Here is a 24,959-nt window from a genome sequence, read left to right as displayed (position 1 = left end):
TTAACAGTTTGCATTATGCAGTTTGTTGAAGTTCAGTTATGTCTCTAAAGGCAAAATTTACTAAAGAATTTGCCTTTATACGTGCTGAACAGATTAGCCTGAGAAACTAATAAGTCAGGAAGTATATGTACTTTATTTTTTCTTTCAATGTTGAGGGTCACTCTAGACTTTCAATATACAGCAGATCTACAATATCTATTGTATTATCTCATTATCTCGGACACCTTCAGCCTAAACAATGGATCCTGGAATAAATGTATTTACAGAATAGTGTCACTTGTTTTGCAAACATGCAAAGAAATGGATATATTGGTTAAAGCACTAGTACACTGCTCATTCAAATCTGCCAACTTTGATGGAAATTGGATTAAGACTTTTATATTCTGCAGGAACTTTTCAGTTGATTCGCCAAAGGCATTTTTTCAAAAACTGTCTGCCATTCCCAGCAATGTGTTGCTTAGCTGTCAAGACCACCTCAGCAATAATGTGGGAAATTTATTTCTTGTTTTATTTCATTCTTTGTTACACAAATGGAAATTATCAACAAAGGCTCAACATTACTCTCTGGTTTTAAGTTTTGGCTTCTGATGGGAGCCTGCTGCTGTACATTGTTTATGCTGCCTTGCTGACCTAGAACAGATAGGACCCACAATGGTGTTTGAGGACAAACAACATCTAAAATTGATTTTCTAGGGATTTAAAGATATTTCTCTGGAGAGATTTATGCATGGAGGAGCCAATGTGACTGGATTTCAGCTAGTAGATTTCAGTACCCCGATGGTAACTAAGCTGATGCAGCGCTGGAAGAAACTGGATCAGAGAGAATACCCAGGATCCGAGACCCCACCGAAGGTACTGGTTGATCTGAAGCACTACCAAAGATATCACTCAAGTGTTCTAATTTCTGATTAACATTGTTGAATACATGAATGAAGACCTTAATATTTAGGCACAGGAGAAGGCAGTTGATCTTACTATTACGGGCAACTAATTATGCCTATCCTTATGATTGTATGATAGAAACACAAACTGCAACACATTTCACTGATGTACTTTAATGTCCTTTGTCACTTATTCTCCAGCTTCACCCCTTTACTGACAGGAATTAAAGGTCAAATGTTTAACTGACAATTTAATTTCAACCAATTTTAGATTAATTAGTCTAATTATCTAGATTCACTTAGAGTGAAGAGCTTTCCTGACAGCTGAATTCTTCTGTATGTGAGATATAAGCACAATTGTAAATTTACTACCCTTAAATTTTCATTTGGAATTTCCTCTGAAAATTCTGTCCATCTCAAAACTTGGTGTAGTAATCTCTTTCAGGCACAATCTTACAATGAAATTACATCCCAGTGTCCCTCTACCCTAATCCCTCACAGATGGATAACAAAATATTTCTCTCACCTATAATTTTCTTGGCAGGCAAATCACAGCATAGCTATAAATATGACTTCATCAAAATAGTTCTGTTATTATATGTACTAATGCATATCAGACCTAGTTGAAACTGGGCTCCTTTGTGCTAGGCACTGTGCAGAGATAAGCAATCAGCCCTCCCTTGGCTGGCAGGTTGGTAGGTTGGCAAAGTCTAGAGAAAGTATCAACATGGATAATACAAAGCACAGCTATGTAATTCGGTGAATATTCAAGAAATTTATGTCCTGGAGGAAAGCAAAACCAAGGATGCTGTGGGCTATGGAGTGCAGATATCCCCAAGTACTGGTGATAGGAACAATTTAGCCTATAGGACTCCTTGCCACATCGAAAGGATTGTGCTGCCTCCCTCTGAGAATTCAGCATGATTTATCTGAATCGCACATAATTCACCTATAGATAACCAAAATCTGAGATTATAAAGATAAACCATGTCCCTAAGGGCTTATAATGTGCAAGACAAAGGAAAGGAAGGAAATTAGACTTGAATAAGTGAATTTAAATTTTGGAAGTTACAGGGCATATCAATAGCAGCCCTGGGCATGTAAACAGCTTCTCCTGGTGCAGTAGGTTCATCAGACGACAATAATGAGAAAATGCCCTTTTTGTTTATGTGGCTCCAGGCTAACATCTGTTGAAGACTTGCTCTACACATTTCATTTGTCATGTTCCTAACCTAAAGCTGTTACTGCAGTTAGTGTAGAAACACAGACCGTTCAGTGCCCTATATCATTCAGAAAGCCAACATAGGTTTTCCAATAGGAAGAACATACCTTTGATCATTCTTACAATTCCGATAGCCTGGATGTCTGCTCATTAGCCGTGCATTTTTTCAGTTACATTTTCTCAGTGAATTACTGTTTCTTTCTTTTCTTTTGAGTAAGTTGGGTGAGTGGGGTTATTCCCTACCATATGACAACTGGAAAAAAATTTAAGACTTGATTATCTCCAGTTTAATTTATTTCTTTTAATAATTCTTCAGAGGCAGATTTCTCTATGCTTAAGAAATACAGTTTTAAAACTGGAGCTACTGATATGTAATCTTCTCAGTCCTGCATTTGTTCCTTAGACAAAATTGCTTTTGATTTTGAGGAGAATTTTTTTCTAAATGAAGGTGTAGAAACTGCTGCATAATGAATCAAACTAGAAATATCTGAGACAGCTGATTTTTGTAAAGACATGCCAACTCTAAAGTGGTGTGTTTGTCCATCTATTTAGTATACATCTGCATTAACATATGATGGAGTACTTGTGATGGCTGAAACTTTCCGTAATCTTAGAAGACAGAAAATTGATATTTCAAGGAGAGGAAATGCTGGTGATTGTCTTGCTAACCCTGCAGCCCCATGGGGTCAAGGAATTGATATGGAGAGGACATTAAAACAGGTAAGGGTAGGCTTTATTCTAGTGACCTTTGTGAACATTAGATACTAGTTGCACACTATATGATTTGGAAGATATTATACACAGGGGTAGTAATGGGAGAGGGGAAATTTGTGTTTCAGTTGCCATTTGGAAACAGCTGGGGTTGTTCTGGTTTAAGATAGTTGGGACTTCCTCCACTGAACTGGTGAGCTCATCTGTTACTTTTGCATATAACCTGGCTGTACAGATATTGTCATTTAAGGAAGAAGGTATAGCTACATAATACAAACTTTCAAATATGTTTCTGTCGTCTTGAATAAAAGTAGATTTCTCCCAGGGAAATCGCATAGGTAGTATTTTTTTCCTTAAAAAGAAATAAGCCAGAGCTATTGTTCTCTGATGTCAGGATTTTGAATTCCTGATGAACATGGATGCCTAGAAAGTTCCAGCTCTCTGTCAAGATGATTTAGCCTTTCCTTTGAATGGGACAGTAAGAAAATAAAAATCCTGCAGTAGAATTTAAATCATTGCAAATGAGCAGGCTCCACTCAGGAGAAACTGCTGTGGAGAAGTGACTACTGACAGAGCTGGCAGCTCCGTGCCTGGAAGACGAGGTTTCAGTCCTGGAGAAAAATCGGCAGAGATAGAAATGGACAGAGGGAAAGAGTAAGTGCTTTAAATCCACAGTCTGACTCCTAAGGAGAGAAATAAAGAATTTTATGTGCTTCACATAGTCTGTGCAGATGCACAGATCTATAACAATTGAGAGAAGCATGAAGTCAGACTTCTGTGTTTGGGTGGACAGCATGAGCCCTCGAATCCAGCCAAAGAGGTTTGGATGGCCGGATCCTGATGCAATCAAAGCCAGCAGCAGTATGGCCATGGCTTCTTTGGGATGAGGACCACAATGTGGGTATCCTTCGGTGAGGCACTAAAGCACTGAAATAAAAAACAGAGAGTTCCAGTTTCAGCTGACACGCAGGTGGTGGAAAACTGCCACAGCCAATCTTATGGCTTTACATCTCTCCTCCTCCACTCTGAGGCTTTGAAAACACTCTTTTCAGGCCCTACGCATGTCACCCACCTTCTGTGATAGTAAATTGCTTTGCTAGGGCCAAGGTTGTTGTCAAGTTTACCTTGATGAGCAGTATATACTCAATTTGTACATTCGGTCCACCAGAGTGTGAGCTAAAAAAAATGCATGAGCTCAGGCCAAACATCTTTTGGGTTTATTTCATATGATCCAAAATATTCTGTGAGAGTGATGAGAATGGTAAAAAATGTACTTCTCTTTAGGACCTGCAGCTGGGAAGCGTTGAGCTGCACAGCATGAAAGAAGAGAAGGTCCATTGTGTGTCTGTTAGCACTTAGATACTGGCATATCTAAGCCTATTTTGAGCACGGTTTGACAGGAAAAGGAATACAAAGGAAAAGTAGCCAACTTTTTTGCTTTATAGTGCCTGATTATTCTACAGTAGTGTTGTTATGGTAGTCTAAGGACATAGACAGGATAACTTTTCACTGCTCTGTGACATTGGGAATAAAGAATATAAGGCTGGATCTTCATGATGCTTTTTCTTCCATTTGTAGGTTCGAATACAAGGATTGACAGGAAACGTTCAGTTTGACCACTATGGTCGCAGAGTCAACTACACCATGGATGTCTTTGAGCTGAAAAACACAGGCCCTCGGAAGGTATGTGCTGACAATGTTTACTATCCTGATATCATGAGTTATGTATGATGAAAGGATTATGCAAACTTACATTAAACTGGACTCTGTGTGGTTTAAAAAAATATAATATATTGACTACATGGATAATATTTCTGGTGAAAGCAGATTTAAACTGCATTTTCTACTAGATGCTGTTATTCGGTGTGACAAATTGGGGAACACAAAAATAAGTGTGCATCTTGGAGCGGTGGGATGTCAGTCAGTCAAGCATACTAATGAAAACCAGCTGGATGGCATGTTGCTAGGCTGCTGGGTGATGGAAAATGGTCAGAACTCTGAATAGTAGATATTTCTTGTATCTTATCCAAAGATTTATATCTTGCAAATTACTGGCATTTTCAGGCGGGGTCATTTGTACATTCTGCGTAAACATGAATCTTAGGCTGTAACTAACATAAGGCTTTTAAGGGGGAAAGGAGAGAAGAGAGAATGCCCTGAATATATTTTCTGAAATTAATTGCAGTATCTAATCCTGTGTGCTTGACTGGTTGCTTGTAAGCAACTTAGGCAAATGCACGATAATATATGTCTAAGCAGATCCTCCATGTCTGAATGCACATAGCTTATCACTCAGCCCAATCACTTTGAAAAGATAAGCCTGGGTACTGTGTTAACCCTTTCTCTTCTGTGCTGAAATTTGTCCATTTTTCATAGTATAAAACAAATAAAGAGCAGAAAATGTACTCAGGCTCAAGGGTTTTATTTTATTTTGAGGCACTGTGGCCTGTTTTGTTTGCGAGGTCATCAGAACAAGAAAATGTGAGAAGGTAATGGTGAATAGGAGAATCATGGCCGCTTGATCAGGGCCAAGGCAATCAGAATTGAATTAAATAGTCTTCTGCTGTCGGGCCAGAGGTGACAAGCCCAGTAAATAGTACCCCAGGTAAACTGTGTGTCCCTAAAGACAGTTACATGCCACAGTGACGAGGATGCACTGTTAAACTACAGACCCAGAGCAGAACTACACACTGGAATGAACAAATTGCCAGTACATCACAGTATAGAGCTGTACACCAAAGCAAAGCGTCTGCCTGTGTGTGAGGTGTAGTGGTGCAGTTGCCTTTTGAAAGCATGACAGATTGCTGAAGAATAAATTGGGAAAGGTGAGTCTGTCTTCCTTCTCTCTTGGCAAGCCCAATGTCTTGTGCCGGGCAATGTGTCTGACCTTGCTGCCACTCCTGGTCCCTTCCTGGCTGCGCTCTGCGCTGTCGGCAGCCAGGAGGATGTACGGGTGTCTGGGGTGCACCGAAGGCAAGGGGTGAAATATGACCTTTCCATCCTCAATTCCCAATCGTACAGGAGAGGAGGCAAGGTAGAAAAAGATGTGGCTGATTAGGTCACAACTTCAGTAACTCATTAGGGAATTTGCTTGGCAGCAAACTGTCGAAAGTGGCGTGTTGGTCCCGGTTCAACATTTGTCACCTGCTCTGGGAGAGGTGTTTGGCTGGCACCCCTGCAGGGATGTCCTCACCCTCTCTTCCTGCCTGCAATTTAAGAGGAGGGTGGCTGCAAATACAGGAGCTATGTCTGTGCTGTGCCAGAGTCCCAAGGTGCTTTTCTTACCTTTTCTGCCACTCTTAAGCCATTACCTATCTTTGATATAACAAGCTGTAGCAGCTTTGGCAGATCTGGCTACTTACAAGAATTCACTTTTCATGTATTACACAGTATTTTATATGTGATCATTGGACCAATTCTGTGCTCCAGCCTGACAAATCCTATATAATATGTGAGAAATGGCTATACTTAATTAAACTAAGAGGCCTTCACTTTTAATGTCTTCTTCTCATGTCCTAAATAACATGACTTATGACTCACCCAGCAATATCTCTTCAGGACTAGCCTTTCCAGTCAGAGTAACGCATGCCTCTAATCTTTAGAAAAGTGATTTTTGTTGCCCACAGCTTTAAGGATTGTGAGCAGAGCATTACAAAATGGCACAGCTAGTCAGAGGCAGACTTCCACATAGCTTAGTAAAATAGGAAACAATAGCCAATGCTCATATTATTTTCATTTATGCAGTGTTTCTTACTTGTTTCTTGTCTGCAGAACAATAACAAAACCTGCTGGTGAGAGGAAAGGGTGTGAGGAGAAGGATCACGGAAATGTAGTGGGATGGCTCCCATGGCTGAACTGTTGCAGTGGAGGGATACAGGCTCTTTAGGAAGGACAGGCAGGGAAGATGAGAGGGGGAGTTGCCCTTTAGGTAAGAGAGCAGCTGGAGTGCACGGAGCTCTGCCTGGGGATGGATAAGGAGCCGACTGGGAGCTTATGGGTTAGAATTAAAGAGAGGACAGGTCAAGGTGACTTTATAGTGTGTGTCTGCTCTAGGCCACCTGACCAGGAAGAACAAGTGGATAAGGCTCTCTAGAGACAAATAGGAGCAGCCTCACATTAACAGGCCCTGGTTGTCATGGGGGACTTCAAGCGCCCCAATATCTGCTGGTGGGAGAACACAGCAGGACATAAGCAATCCAGGAGGTTCCTGGACTCCATTGACAACAACTTATTCCTCCAAGAGATAGAGGAGCCAATGAGGAAACGTGCTCTGCTAGACCTCCTACTCACCAACAAGGAGGGGCTTGTTGGGGATGTGAAGGTCAAAGGCAGCGTTGGCTGCAGTGAGCATGAGATGGTGGGCTTCAGGAGCCTAAGGGCAGGTAGGAGGATGAAAAGCAAGCTCACACTTGAGGAGAGCAGACTTTGGCCTCCTCAGAGGTCTGCTTGGAAGATAAGGAATAAGGCCCTGGAGGGAAAAGAGGCCTAAGAGAGCTGCTTAGTATTCAAGGGTCGCCTCCTCCAAGCTCAAGAGTTCCATCCCAATGAATAAGAAGTCAGGCAAAAATGCCAGGAGGCCTGCATGGATGAACAAAGAGCTCCTAGCCAAACTCAAACACAAAAAGGAAGCATACGGAGGGTGGAAGCAAGGATGGGTAACCTGGGAGGAATACAGAAACATTGTCTGAGCATCCAGGGATGAAGTTCTAAAGCCCAAATCGAATTGGATCTGACCAGGGACATCAAAAACAACAAGAAGGGCTTCTGTATGTACACAGGTGACAAAAGGATGACTAGGGAAAGTGTGGACCCTTTGCTTGATGACACAAGGGACCTGAGTACACAAAACATGAAAAAGGCTGAGATACTGAATGCCTTCTTTGCCTCAGTCTTTACTAGCAAGACCGGCCTTGAGGAATCCCACATCCCAGAGACCAGGGAGAAAGGCTGGAGCAAGGAAGGTGTACTCTTGGTGGAAGAGGATCAGGTCAGGGAATACTTAAGCAAACTGGACATACATAAATCCACGGGCCCTTATGGGATGCACCCACAAGTGCTGAGGGAGCTGGCAGATGTCATTGCAAGGACACTCTCAATAATCTTTGGTTGATCATGGTGTCTGGGAGAAGTGCCCAAAGACTAGAGGAAAGTAAATGTCACTCTGTCTTCAGGAAGGGCAAGAAGGAGAACCCAGGGAACTACACCTCAATCCCTGGAAGGTGATGGAGCAGCTATTCTTGTAAACCATTTCCAGGCTCATTAAGCACAAGAAAATCATCATGAGTAGTCAGCATGGTTGACTTCGCCAAGGGGGAGTCATGCTTGATCAACCTGATAAACTTCTACAATGAAGTGACTGGCCTGGTGGATGAGGGGAGAGCAGTGGATATTGTCTACCTGGATTTCATGAAGGCCTTTGACACCATCTCTCGTAAGATCCTCCTAGAGAAGCTATTGGGTGTATGGGCTGGATAAGCAGACAATGAAGTGGATTGAAACCTGGCTGATGGGCCAGGCCCAGGGGGTGGCCATCAGTGGCCTGAAGTCTAGTTAGAGGCCAGTAACTAGTGGTGTACTCCAGGGGTCAAAACTGCATCCAGTCACGTTTAACGTCTTCATTAATGATCTGGCTCTGGGACAGAATGTACCACCAGCAAGTCTGATGATGACACCAAACTGGGAGGAGTGGCTGATATGCCAGGGGGTCATGCTGCCATCCAGAGGGACCTCAACAGGCTGGAGAAATGGGCCAACAGGGACCTCATGAAATTCAACAAGGAAAAATGTAAAATCCTGAACCTGGGAAGGAACAATCCCAGGAACCAATATATGCTGAGGGCCACCCAACTGGAAAACAGCTTTGCAGAAAAGGCACTGGGGTCCTGGTGGACACCAAGGAGAACAAGCCAGTAATATGCCTTTGCAGCAAAGGTGGCTAATGGTATCCTGGGCTGCATCGGGCAAAGTATTGGCAGCAAGTTGAGGGAGGTGATCCTTCCCCTCTACTCAGCACTGATGAGGCCACACTTGGAGAACTGTGTCCAGTGCTGGGCTCCTCAGTACAACAGAGACATGGACATACTGAAGAGAGTCATGCAAAGGGACACAAAGATGATTAAGGGACTGGAGTGCCTCTTCTATGACGAAAGGCTGAGAGAGCTGGGACTGTTCAGCCTGGAGAAGAGAAGGCTCAAGAGGGATATTATCAATGTGTACAAATACCTGCAGGGAGTGTGCAAACAAGACTGGAGCCAAGCTCTTTTCAGTGGTCCCCAGTGACAGGACCAGAGGCAATGGGCACAAGCTGACACACAGGAGGTTCCCTCTGAACATCAGGAAACACTTTTTTTTACTGTGAGGGTGACCAAGTGGTGGCACAGGTTGCCCAGGGAGGTTGTGGAGTCTCCATCCATGGAGATCTTCAAAAGCCATCCAGACATGGTCCTGGGCAACTGGCTCTAGGTTGAGTAGCGGGGTTGGACCAAATGACCTCCAGAGGTCCCTTCCCACCTCAATCATTCTGTGATTCAGTCATTCACCATTCATTATGTCACTAAGATTTAAAAAAAAAAAGGGAGGAAAAAAGTAAACAAAGCATATATGTATACACATATAGGCACAAGACAGTCTAAGATCTGGCTCCTAAATTCCAACTTGGACAACTAACATGAAAATTGTTTATTAAAAATTTTGCATATTCTGTTGCCCTTAGTGACTCATGTACTTCAGCAGGACCACTTCAGTAGTTGCTACAAGGCGCACTGGCCTTCAGAAATGACACTATTCATTCAAATGCCAAACTGTTGTGACAGATTTACTTTGAGGCAGATATTTGTGCAATATTGTTTCCTAAAAGGCAAATTCAGCCTCTGTATAAGTGGATGCAACCGCTATAAAGTCCAATTGCAATCCAAACAGAACTGGATGTACATTAATAGCTGAATTCAATCCTATCCTTTGAGGATTTTTTTTTTCCTTGGAGATTTGAGGTATTTATAGGAAAGCATATTGTTATTTAGTGCTCTCACAGTGACTGTGAATCTATATGCTTATACAAGTGTCATGATATATCTTATATGTTTATTCAGTAATACAGTTCCAGAATTTGAGATGCACACGTGCACGCTGACACCTATGCACACAAGCTAAAATTCCTTTAAAAAATGCCTGTCATTCTTCAAAAACCTCTTTTATCTCTGTCTGCCTTTTCATATGGTACTTACTTTTATAACACAGTACATCACTCATTTTCTACTTTCCTTCTGAACTTTCCAGCAGTGAGGAACTGCACAATGAAAAACAAACATTCACTATTATAACGAGCTTCCCAAACAGCCAGGTTTGCAATTGCAACGAGAAAGGGAGCATTTCAACAAAATATACCAGAAGTTGTGCATGGGAAGAGTTTGTGCTTGTTTGCTTCACTAAGAGAGAAAAATATTAATTCATATTCAATCATACTCACTCGCTCATATTGAATTACTTCATGTAGTTGTAATTCTCTGTGGTGAGTGTGTCTGCACGCTGCTCTAAGGACTGCTAAAATGACTTGCCTCCTCTTAATTTTTTTTCTAAAAGGAAATTAATGAAATAGTAAATGTAAAAATCAAGAGGAGGGTTGCCTGTTTTAAGAATATACAGGATTCTTTAATGCATATGAGACCAGGAACCAAAAGCACTCCCCGGCACTTCTAGACTCTCATATCACATCACTGCATTGATCTGAACATGATGTTTCTCCACGTCATGGAGGCAGAATGCTATGTGATGATGAATTTTAATCTGAGTTCTACAATAATGTTAGAAATAATGTAACTGATGCGATCATTTAGCCGGTTTCACAGAATCACAGAATCAGTCAGGTTGGAAGAGACCTCTGGGATCATCGAGTCCAACCATTGCCCTGACACCACCATGGCAACTAGACCATGGCACTAAGTGCCATGTCCAGTCTTTTCTTAAACACATCCAGAGATGGTGACTCCACCACCTCCCTGGGCAGCCCGTTCCAATGTCTAATGACCCTTTCTGAGAAGAAATTCTTTCTAATGTCCAACCTGAACCTCCCCTGGCGAAGCTTGAGGCTACGTCCTTTCAGGTAGTTGTAGACTGCAATAAGGTCACCTCTGAGCCTCCTCTTCTCCAGGCTAAATAACCCCAGCTCCCTCAGCCGTTCCTCGTAGGTCAGACCCTCCAGACCCTTCACCAGCTTGGTCGCCCTCCTCTGGACTCGCTCCAACACCTCAACATCTTTCCTGAAGTGCGTGGCCCAGAACTGGACACAGTATTCAAGATGCGGCCTCACCAGTGCCGAGTACAGAGGGACGATCACTTCCCTAGACCGGCTGGCTACACTATTCCTAATAGAGGCCAGGATGCCATTGGCCTTCTTGGCTACCTGGGCACACTGCTGGCTCATGTTTAGCCGGCTGTCGATCAGCACCCCCAGGTCTCTTTCTGCCGGGCCGCTTTCTAACCACTCTTTTCATCCGAGGCACAGACTGTCCTTTGGCACTGACAGTTACACTGGAGCTCTCTCTGGAGCCTGCTTTGCACTAAAATTCCCGTTCCTCTTCTGGTAAGATGGACAAGGCATTCCTCTTTCCCAGCTCTTGGTCTCATGAACTTCTAATTAATCAAGGAAGGAGGGAAGGGGGAGTTGCTGCTGACTGGTCCCCAGGTGCTTCTGAAAAGTGACCTGTGCCAGTTTAAACTGCATCTCCTATAGGAACCTTTCAAAATCACTGCCACTGTCTACACCTTTCCTGGGAAAAAAGATCAGTCTCTTAATTCATTAGGTTCTGAGCAACCTGGAGAGCCCCTTTAGGTGGGATTAGAGCACTGTCCTATGGACATGTTTGTGTTCATGTTGTTCATTTGACATGGAGCTGAGTGCTGTCGGTGCTGAGCCAGAGGAACAGGCACTGAGTGCTTCCCCAGCAACTTTGTCAGACGGTCCACAGACAACCATGATCTAGTTGCAGAAAAGAGAATGGCAAGGGGAAAAGGGAGGGCGTTTGCTAGTGAGCCACAGATTAGATGTGAGAGCAGCTTCAGCTAATGGACCTGTGTCTGGTGTGCTGAAAGGATTGGTGTGAAGGTGGAATTAGACATCTCCAAGCAAGAGTGAGATGAGGGACCACTGTCATGAACCTCTTGCCATTTCATAGACATCCGCCTTGTATGGGGAACCTCATGCACACAGCATTACCAGGAAGACCTTTCCTACCTAACGTCACCCGGGGCAACATTCATGATTGGGAGGAACTCTGAATCCAGAAATACCACTTGCTGATACAGATACTAAACATGGTGTCACCACATGGAGTGAGGGGATGAGTGCACTGTAAGATTCTGACTGGCCAGGATTTACAAAAACAGTGAAGTATTTTAGGTCTCGTATCTTTTTATGGCCATCCAAAGACATAGTACATAGCCTGTGGGGATTTTTTGGGGGTATGTGGGGAGCTTTAAGTGTTCATTGAGCAGCTCTCAAAAGTGTCAATAGAAGTTTGAAGGGGAATCCTCTTTTCTCAGGCTGCCCTCATCCCATCTGGTCCTACAGCAAGCCCTGCATCGCTAGGCCCTCTCAGGAAGGATGTTGACTCATATCTTGTGCCCAGCAGCATCACAACCAATGCACAGGGCACAGCTGCAGGCTGTACTGAATACCAGAGGTGTACACTGCAAAGAGCGATGTCTGTATGTGAGGGAAGGCTTCTGATTGCAGGCACACCACTTTTAATTATTTTTTTCTCCAAGGGAGTACAAGAACGAGTGATTCAAACCTGGCTGTAGCATAGTTCATTGCCAGCAATGAATGGAGGCAGCTGTTTCACCTTAAGGCTGCTCTGGGAAGGGTTGTGGCAGCCTAAACGCAGACAGGGAGAGGAAATCCTGATTTGATCCACCTCCCTGTAGGCACTTACCAGGGATACTTTTAGAGTGAAGTCACTCTCACCACGGTTTAGAGTCAGTGGGGAAAGCAAGCACTTTTCTAGGAGGGTGCTTATCCTGCATGAGCTGAATCACTGTCTGGTGGTGCCTGTACCTCGTTTATGCCCCAGGAAGGCTTCAACCTATTGAAAATGGGATTTAACTTGTGCCTCTGGTCGAAATAAGTAGCTCAGATCATTCAGGAACAGGTGAGTGGCAGCGATACCAGGTCTGCCTCTGTGCAGCAGTGGTGCAAGATGGTATACCCAAAGTGTGAGATAGGTACTGCTGTGCACCTGTCTATGAGCGTGACAGCACTTCCTTTGGTACAGAATTATGTTTGGGGCACTCTGTGGTTCTTATAATTGTAATTATACAGAATGTAGATTTTTCTACTGTAAATGATATACATTTTGTTTTGCAGGTTGGTTACTGGAACGACATGGATAAATTAGTTTTGATTCAGCATGAACCTACACTTGGAAACGACACTTCAGCCATTGAGAATAGAACAGTAGTTGTCACTACAATTTTGGTAAGGTGTTTCTTTGTTTAATGCTTATACTGGTGTGTGACACAATCTTATTTCTAGTTACGGTCTAATTTAGTCTGCCAGTTTCTAGGTTAGTGGGAGGGTGAGCGCCATATATCTTAATTATCTTGACTGTCATGTCTGTACAGAGTTTTTTTTGGTACACATTTAATATAATGATTCACTTGAAATCAGGTTTTTAAAACTGAGTTGCGGTTATTTTTTTCCTTTATTCAGTCTTTTCTATTTTTTACTAAAGTAAGTCTCAGAAATTTAAGTGAATTCTTTCAACCTCTAGTTGATAAATCTTGACTCACAAGAAACTGGAAGAAAAGAAAAAGCCGAAACCTCTAAATGACAGAATTGAACAGAGGGTATAAAATGAGATGTCTGTAATGCCAGTGTCCTTTTTTGTTGATACAGTATAAATTCAAAATAGACATTATCAAGAGATGAAATTCTAAGTAGTATAGTTCAGTCAGCCAATCAGCTGGATTATCTACTTTTAATTGTGAATGAAAACATGAATTTAGTAGATGCATTTGAATACATTTCTTAATATTTTTATTCAGCATTTCAATAAAATTTCCATTTTAATAAAATCTAAATAGATTTGGGATTTGATTTTCCAGTGTTATTGGTGTTTTTAAAGAGTGATTGCAAAGGAGAAAGCAGTTGCTTCATTCATTTACATTTTTAATACATAGTTTTTCAAAACCATTGTTGCTTATAAATCTGTATTTTAAACAAAATAACAATTTTCCCTCTGAAGTCAGACATGCCCTTTTAAGCTGATGTTTGTCAAAGCCAGCTGGGAAAGGGTGACCTTTATTTGACCACTTTTAAGATTTTACATCTCAGTTCACTGCCCTTTTCACCTGCTTCATTTAGACAAGACATTTTAACCCTTTAGAATAAGCTGTGTCTCAAATGGGAAGGAATATTCTGTATGTGTTGTTAAGCAATAATTTTTCTAATTTAATGCAGAGTTGAAAATAATCCAAAGGAAAGTGTCAAGACATTTTCTTACTCAAAAATGCAGTTAGTTACCAGATTTCCAGCAGTGTGTATCAGCATTTATACATTAAGTATGCTTTAACAAATCTCCTGTTGAAGATTATCATTCCAGGATGCAAACCAACCAAACTACTATACAGGAATTCAGAATGTAACTCCTAACCAAACTGTGTAACTTTTTATTTGATTTTATTTTTTTGCATGGGACATTTAAAATATATGTATCTTTTTCCTAAAAAAAAAAAAAGACTTGGTGATGGAAAAAAAAATATACTTCAGTACAGTCCTCCTCTTTTCAGCCTCTGATGAAGAATCCTATTTTAAGAAATTGATCAAGGAAGAAAAGAGTCCCAAGATGCTGCGAACATTCCTAACTAAGGCTCAAGTACTAACCACCAGTCTAGTAGCATTGAGCTAATTTTTCCATATGGATTACTGTTCCTCTGACTGGATGACCAGGCACTGAACCACCAAGAAAAGTTCTGTGACTAATCTGAAATGTCTAGAACAGATGACGTTAACCTTCAACTTTGCCAAGCTGAGAAGAGAATGATGTGAATAACAAGCTTTCAGTCGAAATTTTCCTCTCATACCAATCCTGATATCTTTGACTGAAGCTACCATACATGAATACTGTAATTTCCATAAATAGCTCCAAGCTTAGGAGAAGAGAGTAAAAAATAATAATGAAAAGTAATATAAAAGGTTCCTGTTTGCCAGAAAGGAAAAAAAGGAAAACAAGAAAGCTTTTAAAATGTGTTATCTTGCCTGTCCTGTTTGCGTTGAAGCATTTTGATGTGCACAATAAATGTTATCTCCAAAATAACTTTTCCAGTCCCTATATTGAAAGGACTGGTGGGATCATTTTCAAATCCAAAAAGCTGAATTAATATTCCAAAGCATGCCCTGTGTTTATGCAGCATGTCATTTTGGGATAAATGCTATTATTTGAAGGCAGCACTGCTTCTTGACCAAAAGTGTCCCCTTTCAATGTTTCAAAATCACAGTGCAAGAGAAATATATCAGAATTTGGTTTGAATAAGAATATATGGTGAATTCTGCCGTATCGTGCCCATCTCCCATTGACTCCACTGGGAGCTGCACACATGATGCTGAAGGCAGATTAGAACCATGATTCTTAATATTGGCCTGCCAGGGCAATGTTTTTAGCATCCACAAGCATATGATCACACACACAAAGAGAAGATATATTTATCTAGAATAACTTTCAGACTCCTGTTATTTTGCTCTTCTCTGTATTATAGTCACATTGCAAAAGCTAGACAGAGACTTTCTCACCTCTTCATTGCCCTCTTCACATTGAAAGGAACCATTGCAGATGACACATATAATTTTGGTTGCATGCATATTTTCCAACATGAAACTGAAAAGCTTCTGCAACAAGTGCTGTCAGGCTTTTCAGTCTTCAAAGTCAGGTGTCGTGGCAGCATAAGAAAAGTTTGTAAGTTTTTAGCATGGCTCGCTTTAGTTTTTGCCTGAAGCCAAATAGCACAAGTTGATTTGCCGGCCGTTTCTTCAGTTTTCATGTGTCTATGCTTACTTTGCTGTAATGTGGCTGTATGGCTATTGCATAGAAGGTGCATTATAACAAATTAGCTCTGCACTCAAAGAATTTAGTACAGTGTTTTCTACTTGGCAAAATATTACATTCATTTGTAATATAGTGAGAGCACGTAGAATTTATTTTACAGTTTTGGTTTAGTGTATAGGCACTCAGCCTATCTCAGATTAGTCATGTGGTGAAGGAGCAGCCTAGAGAGAGGGGACAACAGGGGCAGATGATGCACTTTACCACCTGCCATGCAGCCCTGCTTTTTATAGTTCCTGGGAGAGACCTGTCCCCTGCACCTCATCTGGTGCACAACCTCCTGCACATCTGGCCCTCTGGAAAGGACAGATTTTCTACCTGTGTGCAGATGCATTCCCTCCAGGGGAGGCTTGGGACTTCCAAGTACACAGTAGGTTCATTGTACGACTGGAGAAGGGATGCCATGTGCAGCCCTCCTCTAACACTAAGTTAAAGTGAATGACTTATCCAGCTAGGAAGAATGATCATCTCTAATTTAGCAAGTTGAGAAATACGGTGACAAGTTGTTGAGGTAGAATATAGGGGAGTCGGCTGGGAAGACTACTTCAAACTCTCTAATCCATTTCATGATACAGCCAACTCTGTACCTACTCTGAGATTACAAAATGTAAAAATTTAAAAAATCCTTTAGAAACAAAGCTCGATGTACGTGAGCTGCATCTGCATTGTGGCTTCCAGCTCAATATTTTAATAAGTCTTGGTGTTGGCAGATTAAGCTTCAAGGGCAGGATCCAGTTCATGACTGATTCATGTAAATGTAGATGACTTTACAAAGGGTATTGATTCAGTTGCCCACTTATAAGCACTCAGTGACATTTAAGATGCTCTGGCAGGATGACACTTGCCTGTCTCAGGCCATATATGACCGCTCCATCTGGATGTCTCAGATGGTGTATGTTCATAGAATCACAGAATCATAGAATCGTTTGGGTTGGAAGGGACCTTAAAGGTCATCTAGTTCCAACTCCCCTGCCACAGGCAGGGACACCTTTCCACTAGACCAGGTTGCTCAAAGCCCCATCCAACCTGGCCTTAAACACTGCCAGGGAGGGGGCATCCACAACTTCTCTGGGCAACCTGTTCCAGTGTCTCACCACCCTCACAGTAAAGAACTTCTTCCTAAGATCTAATTTAAGTCTACCCTCTTTCAGTTTAAAGCCGTTACCCCTTGTCCTATCACTACATGCCCTTGTAAAAAGTCCCTCCCCAGCTTTCTTGTAGGCCCCCTTCAGGTACTGGAAGGCTGCTAGAAGGTCTCCCTGGCCTCTCCATGTTGTTTCAGGCATGTAGTATAAGGTGTGCCCCAAGTATGGAAGTTTTCCTCAAAGTCCACAAAGATGTAGAAATTGATTCAATGGCCCATGGGTGGATGCCTAACACTGAGGATATCAGACCTATCCATAAAGGGGGAGCACAAAGGACATGCAGAACTGCACTTGGAGGTCAAGCAAGTTGCCTTAGGGTGTCTCAGATGACAGATAACCTTCATTACTGAAAACCACGTCATCGTTTTGACTGATACACTCTTGATGGAGTCTTACCTCAAAAATTCTAAGTATAACCTTCTTTCTCATAATAGAAAAATATTTTTTCATTAGAAATTTTATTAATCAAATTCTTTAGTAGAGTGGAGCAAAAATCAAAGTTTGTTGCATGACAGTAATAAAGACTTCAAACCGAATCCTGGACACTTTATTCAGAAAAAAAAAATAAAAACACAAAAACCGAAAAACCTTCCATTGACGTCTACAGAAGTTTATTTCAGAATAAAGTGTGATAATGTATGCAACTTCTGTTCTAAAAATGAGACATTTCCTTGCACAAATATTTGTCACTTTTACAAATTATTTTTACAATGTTTGAAGATTTTGAAGTGAACTTTAGAATAGGAAAGTCAGACATGGATCTGTTTGGTATTTGGGTTAGTTACTTTCTCCAGCTTCCCTCATAATATGAATCATCAGCTGTGAGCATTTTACTGTACACGTGAATTTGTGGCAATGTGGTGGAATGATTTGTTTACATCTATAAAGGTGATTGTTGCAGACATCAACTTGTATTAACAAATGTTAAGTATTGTTATAAAATTGTGAATTATATAAGTAAAGCTTGCACCATTTCAAATATCTGTTCCGTGCTAGTCATTGATCTTTTCAATGTGGACTTCTCCTTGATTCACTACCCCATAGAATACTATTAAGCAGCTGAAAGCTTGCAAATATTGTGGTGGTAAGCCTCATTCAGCAATAAGTCAAACCTGTGTTTTACATCAGCAGGTTAAGAGTTTATAGTTCAAAAATATAGTAAATACAAAGATGGTGGGGAGAAGTAATATTTTTATTAGACAAGGTGCTATAACTGGGAACCATGAAAAAGTATGCCTACTGTTTTCAGCTATTTCAGCTGATCTTATAGAAGATATTGCCTCTTCATAGACATCTTGCATCTCTTATATCTTTAGACTAGCATGGTTACACTAACATTAACTACAAATTTAGAAAATGCTATTGTAATAGATTATACAGAAAAAAATCATGTTTTTCAGTGCCACAGATAGAAAAGAACATCAAGATATGGCTGAGTACGTGCTATTGATCAATACAGATATTTCATGACTTTGCAGTGTGACCTTGCAAGTTCATCTGTGTAAGTTACTTGTTAGCAAACCAGTAAAACTTGCCTTTCAGTGCCCCGATGTTATTATAACATCTGCGCACCTGCACAGCTTGAAACACCCCCAAAGTCTGAAATGGATAGAATTTAAAACTAGTGCTACTATTTGATTTTTTTTGGCAAACAGTCTTTATCAGAAAGCCACATTCAGTCCCACCCACATCCCCCCATCAAATTCTGCCTTGAAAATACATCTCATTATATGGCAGGTAAAGCAGGCACAGCAATTAAAGAAACTTATTTATTCTGTGTAAAATAGGTAGGAGGGAAAGGACAACATAGTAAGCAAAAGGTAGTAGGTGTTCCCATTATTTTTAATTGTACTGTTTCACACTGGCAGATCACTCAGTTGCTGCTTCTTTTAAAGCAGTCACAGCAAGAGGGACTACCTTACGCTTACAGAGAATTGCATTATAACACGTTCCTTGCTGTATTTTGCTCTAAATCAGTAAGATCAGAGTGTGCAGAAAGAGAAGTGGATGGAGAGAAAACCAGTGTGGTTTCTCCAAGTCACCCAACAGATCCCTGCCCAAACTAGGTCTTCTGAGTCCTCACTTGGTGGTCTCTCCACTGGATGGGATCGCTGCTGCTTGCACCTACAAAGGACAGTATTGGACCCCACTGCTTCCTTTCTCAACGTTCCCTCACAGAACTCATAGAGAAGAGGGCTGAAGTTTATTTAGCCTTTAGCAGGAAAAATAAGGCATCTGTCACTTTGCTTTGCTGTGAAGAGACAGTTGAAATGCCTTTTTGTAGCAGCCCTGTCAGTGGTGAGGTACAGGCAGAAGCACAGTGTCTGCGTTTTGGGAGAAGGGGCAGACTGACCTGGCCTCCTCTGTGCCTGTCTGGTTTGTGTCCCTCTCCAGAATTATTATTTCCTGGTGTGACTTTAATTGTGTGCCTTTGGCTTGGGATTTATAACAAAGGCTGAATCAGAAGAGCTAGCAGTCACTAATTTGGATCTTTGAAAAAGGAAATTGCTTTTGAGATGCAGCAATCAAATGTAACTGGAGCTTGTAAGGAGAGTCCGCAAATGCAGGATACTGGACAAGACTTGGTTGTATTTCTAGCTAGCAGTTGGCTAAATCACAGCCGGGAGACGAGGTATTTTTCACCTCTGTTTATTTTTAACCATTTTTGTGAAATAACAGATGTAGAAAGACACAGATTTTGGCTTTTTCTCTCATAGGAACAAAAAGCCTACAGGAAAGAGGAACATTTGATTCATGTGCCAAAAATACTTCCCAAAATCAAGATCTACTGCAAAGAGGGGGCAGGACCCCTTCTCCCTGCTCTTCTCCCTCTCTCCCTCTGGAAGACAGGTGGTTTAGTTTAAGCAGATTTAACTGGGGATAGGAATACAAAAAAAAGGTGCAGGCTACTGGTAATACTCAGCAGTTTTCCTTTGAACATACAAACTCTGCATGGGCAAAGGGCATTGCACTGTGTCACTGCAGTGATTACAGTGCGTAGGTAATGCTGTAGCTCAATGATCTTCTCAGTGCCCAGGCCACGCACATCAGGATGATAACAGCTTGTTTTGTGACTGTCCCAGTTTTAGAAGTCCTTGGTGATCCTTAGCCGTGCGGTGGTCACAACTATGTGCTCAAGAATTGCAACAATCTGCTGTTGTCACCCTCAAATTTCTCTGGGCATTTATACTTATATATAGGTCAAGGAACTAGGTAGTCAGACAGAATTTGACTTTGGAAGTGATCATTGTGGACACTTGTCTATGCTGTGTGGTTCCTTAGCTGAAGTAATGGCCATAATGCATCAATGGCCTCCAATACTGCTAAGGGATTGTGGCCCAAAAAGGCATGTCCATAGCAGAGAATAACATAAGGAGATGATGGGAGGAGAGGTGTTCTGGGAATACACCTGAGGGTGAAACATTCCTGCATACTTAGGAACCTGACTCTGTCTTTAAGGAAACACTAGCACTTCCCCATTCCCAAACTGTGTTGAATTTAATCTGGGACCTTCCTCTCACATTGAAGTAAACAAAGTACACAACTTTCTTCACTCACATTACACAAAGCTCCATTCTGCCATTCGTATACGGAGATGGGTCCTGGGCAGAGTTACCATAGGGATTAAATTTACATAAGTAAAGGTAATAGTGCCTCCCATGTATAATCTCTCTCTTTTCTATTTCTCTGCCTTTTCATCTTATAATAGTAAATTAAATATACTGTTCATGCTTGCCTATGAAGTTCTTCTCTTGGGTGGATCCACACCCTGCTAATAGGAGCTACATCCAAAAGGAAAAATTTACCTGACACACTGAAAAATTTTGGAATTGGTTTACTCAGTGCCCCTATTGCTCATGTAATGCCACATATCCTCCATTGTTAAATACCTAATAGAGGTGTTGCTGTTGCCTACAGCTGATGTTGATGTAGTTTCAATGAAGCATTCTCAGACTACATGTTTACCTTTATTTTTATTTTTTTACTAATTATTTACATAGGAAAGATGTGAATAGGGCAGAGTACTACCAAGGTTAGTGTCAAAAAAACAACATCACCACAGCTAGCACAGAAAAAACTTAAGTTGCCAGTATTTTGTGATGTAAATTCAAATAAAGCGTGACATTAGTGACAAATATTTTATCTGGAACTGGCTATGAGTATGAATTATGTGAAGTAATTTAAAATACCACCAGAAAGTATAGTTTTACGTAATGATTGCTAAAGTCTGAATCTGCACAGAGCAAAAAAGAAAAATGTGACCTTGTTTTCCCAATATGACCTTGATTTCCCAGTCACATAATGTTCACTATTGTGATAGTATGGTTTACACAGGGAATGTAAGATCCACTTTTCGAGACATGTTTCACTTGTTTTCAGTGGCACTCACCAAACAAAAATATTTTGGTACTTCTTTTTCACACAGCATGTAAAGTCAGTGTCAACTTAATACCATTCTTGTCCATGCATATTGCTTGGATTCATCCTGGAAGACCTTGCATAATCTGCGCTGTTTATTCGAAGGGGAAGATACATGTTTTCTCGGGGACATATTTCTAGTTCTCACTAAAATGTATGTAGCCTCTTAGTAACCATGCATTCTAAACCCCAAGAAGGCAAATCATTCAGGCTGTGCATCTGAAACTACATAGACAGTAACCACACTGTATTAGAGGATATACTTACTTACTGAAGTCAAAAGCATAAGTTATACTTTGCATAATCCCACAGTCATTTGCATTGTATAGGTTCAACATCTATTCACGCTTTAAACTTAGCATACACGGCATATGGTCTTTCATTTAAAACAAAGTAAAATTTGTATGCATTTTGGGATAGTTTTTGTGTTTATAATTTGTAAGATTGATATCTCTTGTGAAATGTATAAGCCAAATTACAGCGTAAATAGTATACCTTTCCAGAAGGATTTCTGTTCATACATTTTAATTTAAATGTGCTAATACTATCCATGAACTTTCGATAAAATGTATGTTGTTCAGTCAGTAGATGACATGTTACTTTTCAGAGTGTATTCTGTATACTTCTCCTTTACAGTTCTACTTCTTTCATTATAGGAAGCCCCATATGTTATGTTCAAGAAAAACCATGATACGTTTGAAGGGAATGACAAGTTTGAAGGATACTGTGTAGATCTGGCATCAGAAATTGCAAAACATATTGGTATCAAGTACAAAATTGCCATTGTTCCTGATGGAAAATATGGAGCAAGGGATCCAGAGACAAAAATCTGGAATGGGATGGTGGGAGAACTTGTTTATGGGGTAAGCATACCAATTTTTGAAGCAGGATTTAATTTATCATAGTATTAGTCATAAAATAGGAAATATATGTGCATTATATTTAACCTTGGGGTCACAAAAAAGAAACAGAATTCTGTTTCAGATCTCTGTGTTTTCATTTATTTTCAAGAAAAAATCAAATAGTTTCATGGAAATTCTACTATTTATTCAACTAGTACCTTGTAACATTAGAACGTCCATAGTTGGCACATCACTTACTTAAAAATTCGTTAATGTTAAAACTAATGTTAGAGACATTCTATTTCTGATACATTGTAAAACTTAGTTGGGAGGAATATCACTCATTTATTCATTTTCATGGAATGGTAGACAGATCTTTTAAAAAAGATAAGGCTCTTGGTCTAGTTTGAGAAATGGAGAATCCACCATCATATATTAAACATATAACAAACCACTACAGACAAGTACACAATTAGGCAATTCAGAATTAAGACAGACTTTCAAGGTGGACATCAATAATAATTCAAGAGCAAACCTGGTAAGTTCAGCAACTAAGAGCATTATGTTATACAGTGATCTGGAGAAGGATTCTTCAGAATAGCATAACAGTTAACAATTCTGCTGACCTATAAGTTGTAATATTTAATGAAAATAGTTCCAACAAACCCAAAGAAATATTTGCAGTATCTAGTGTTACCAAAAGTAGCAAAACTCAGAGCTGTGCTTGCTCACAACTGCAGTTGCTAGTATCTGCACTAAGAACATACCAAAATTCTAAGAGGAACTTTTCATTTCAGTGATGAAATTAAAAAAAAAAAAGTAAAACTATTCAGGTGAGAACATTTCTGCCAATGAACTCATGACATGCCTCAACCTCCCTATAAAAAACTGGTGCATACTGGTTGGTCCATCCACAGTTGCAGTTTTCACAACTCCGATGGCAGTTAGGGCCACGTGTGGCAAAAGCCTAGTGGCTTTTTTAGCAGCTCCATTTCTGTTCCCTTCTGTCAGCTAAGTATAGCTGGTAAATTTTGTCAGTGTCTTCTTCATTAGCATCAGTTCAAGGGACTCCTCAACATGAAGCAGTCTGTGTGCTGTAGGAGTGTGGGAAAGGGTGCCCCAGAGTTTTGCTTATTTCCCCTCCACATGGGAATGCGAAGGTTATACCAGCCTCACAAAACCCTGTATGTTCTTGGAAGTTCTTGGAGGAGCCAGCCTCACTTATGTCTTTAAAGAGTGGAAAGGCTGAATGATCACCAAGTATGTATATCCACTTAGTGGCTTGGAAGCAGCTCAACTCTCAGGATTTTAAAAGTCAAGGTTATTTCAGACTTATTTTATCAAAATGGAGATGACTCTTTGCCTGGCTTTTAATTGCAATAGCCATCACATGGATGTCAATGGCTATGCACTGTTTTATATCAGCAGGTTTTTTAAAACATCTGAGTAATTTTAAATATTGTTAGAAAATTCCCTTGCCCAGATACAGAGTTTTAGTAGCAGAGTTTCAGCGGCCTATCATCTAGTTGAAAATTATAGAGAAAACTTGAAATTACACTTTAGTTTTCAGTTTGGGGGTTTTTTTCCTTTTATTTATCTTGAAAAATTTACCTCATCAAACCCAAACTGCCCCAGTGCTAGACTGAAATACAAATTGCTGTTAGGAAGTTCACACAGAGGTTAATGCCAGTATGGGAATGTGACCTGTGGCTGTTAACGTAGCTGAAAGCAACAAAACTTATAGGCATAAGGAACCGGTTGCAAATCACCTGTACGAAGAAGATGTCCCAGACTACATGGTCAACACTTTTTTCATAATGGAAAAGAATGAAGTGAAGGCTCTTTAAAGGTTTGATGGCCAAGTTTAAAAGCTCCTGCGCAACTCTCCATTTAGGAAGGCTGCAGTCTGATTGTGATTCTGGAATTGAGCTCTGTGAATGAGCCACAGCAAAGCTCTTGGAGCTGCTTTTTTATTGAAAGAACTAACAGAAGTCTACTGTTGCAGAGTATATTTGCTGCACTGTCCAAAGGCTCCCTTAGGCTATATCTACCCCAGTGTATCAGTGATACCAGGGAGTGTCCCTGGGCACTGGAACTTGCTTGCCTAACTGTTAAATTGCAGCAATGGTCTTTACTATATTTTTGGCCCATAATTACTCTCCAAAACAATTTCAGAGCCCAACTGGACACCAGCATAGGGGAGAGACCATTCCCTATAAGCAGCTTGAATGTAGCCATCCTGGTTTAGAGGTTAAATAATTTTCATGGTAGTGACACAGACTGTCCTGTGCCAGCTACCTTTAAGGCCAAGAGCTACTCCAAGCATGTTTAATATACTTTTGCAGGTGTAGCTTTAAAGGAAATCATTCTTCCTGTTAACTTATAAAAGTTTGCTGCTTAAGATTTCCATAAGGAATCCATGAAAAGCATCCTCCCTGCAACTTCCTTGAGTCCTTGCCAGACGATTTACAGAACATCAGGTTCCCTGGCCTATTCCATATAGAGAAAGCAGAAAAATCACTCAGCCAGAGACTTTTCTGCAAAGCTATGCTATAATAGGATGTTCATCTTCTTTGGTAGATCCCAAAATCATAAACACAAGTACTCTTGAGTAGTTGGCTGTGCTTCAAGCAGGGCTTTTTGTA

General features: G+C 40.8%; 1 protein-coding gene across 3 annotated transcripts in view; it reads left to right on the top strand.

Moving 5' to 3' along the window:
• Positions 1 to 24,959, top strand: part of GRIA4 (glutamate ionotropic receptor AMPA type subunit 4) — a 251,465-nt gene that overhangs the window by 173,857 nt on the left and 52,649 nt on the right. For 2 of the 3 annotated variants that reach the window (XM_068395590.1, XM_068395591.1), the window contains exons 6-10: positions 694 to 852; positions 2,656 to 2,823; positions 4,393 to 4,497; positions 13,175 to 13,285; positions 22,129 to 22,335. In XM_068395590.1, coding sequence (XP_068251691.1) covers positions 694 to 852; positions 2,656 to 2,823; positions 4,393 to 4,497; positions 13,175 to 13,285; positions 22,129 to 22,335 — 750 coding nt within the window. Of the gene's footprint in view, positions 1 to 693; positions 853 to 2,655; positions 2,824 to 4,392; positions 4,498 to 13,174; positions 13,286 to 14,598; positions 14,632 to 22,128; positions 22,336 to 24,959 lie in introns of those variants that run through there. The other variant, XM_068395592.1, reaches the window with a different exon arrangement.

The sequence above is a fragment of the Nyctibius grandis genome, chromosome 2 (genome assembly GCF_013368605.1).
Source record: "Nyctibius grandis isolate bNycGra1 chromosome 2, bNycGra1.pri, whole genome shotgun sequence".
NCBI classification, from domain to species: Eukaryota; Metazoa; Chordata; class Aves; order Nyctibiiformes; family Nyctibiidae; genus Nyctibius; species Nyctibius grandis.
The sequence above is the reverse complement of the archived record's forward strand: the minus strand, read 5'-3'. Positions and strand labels throughout refer to the sequence as shown.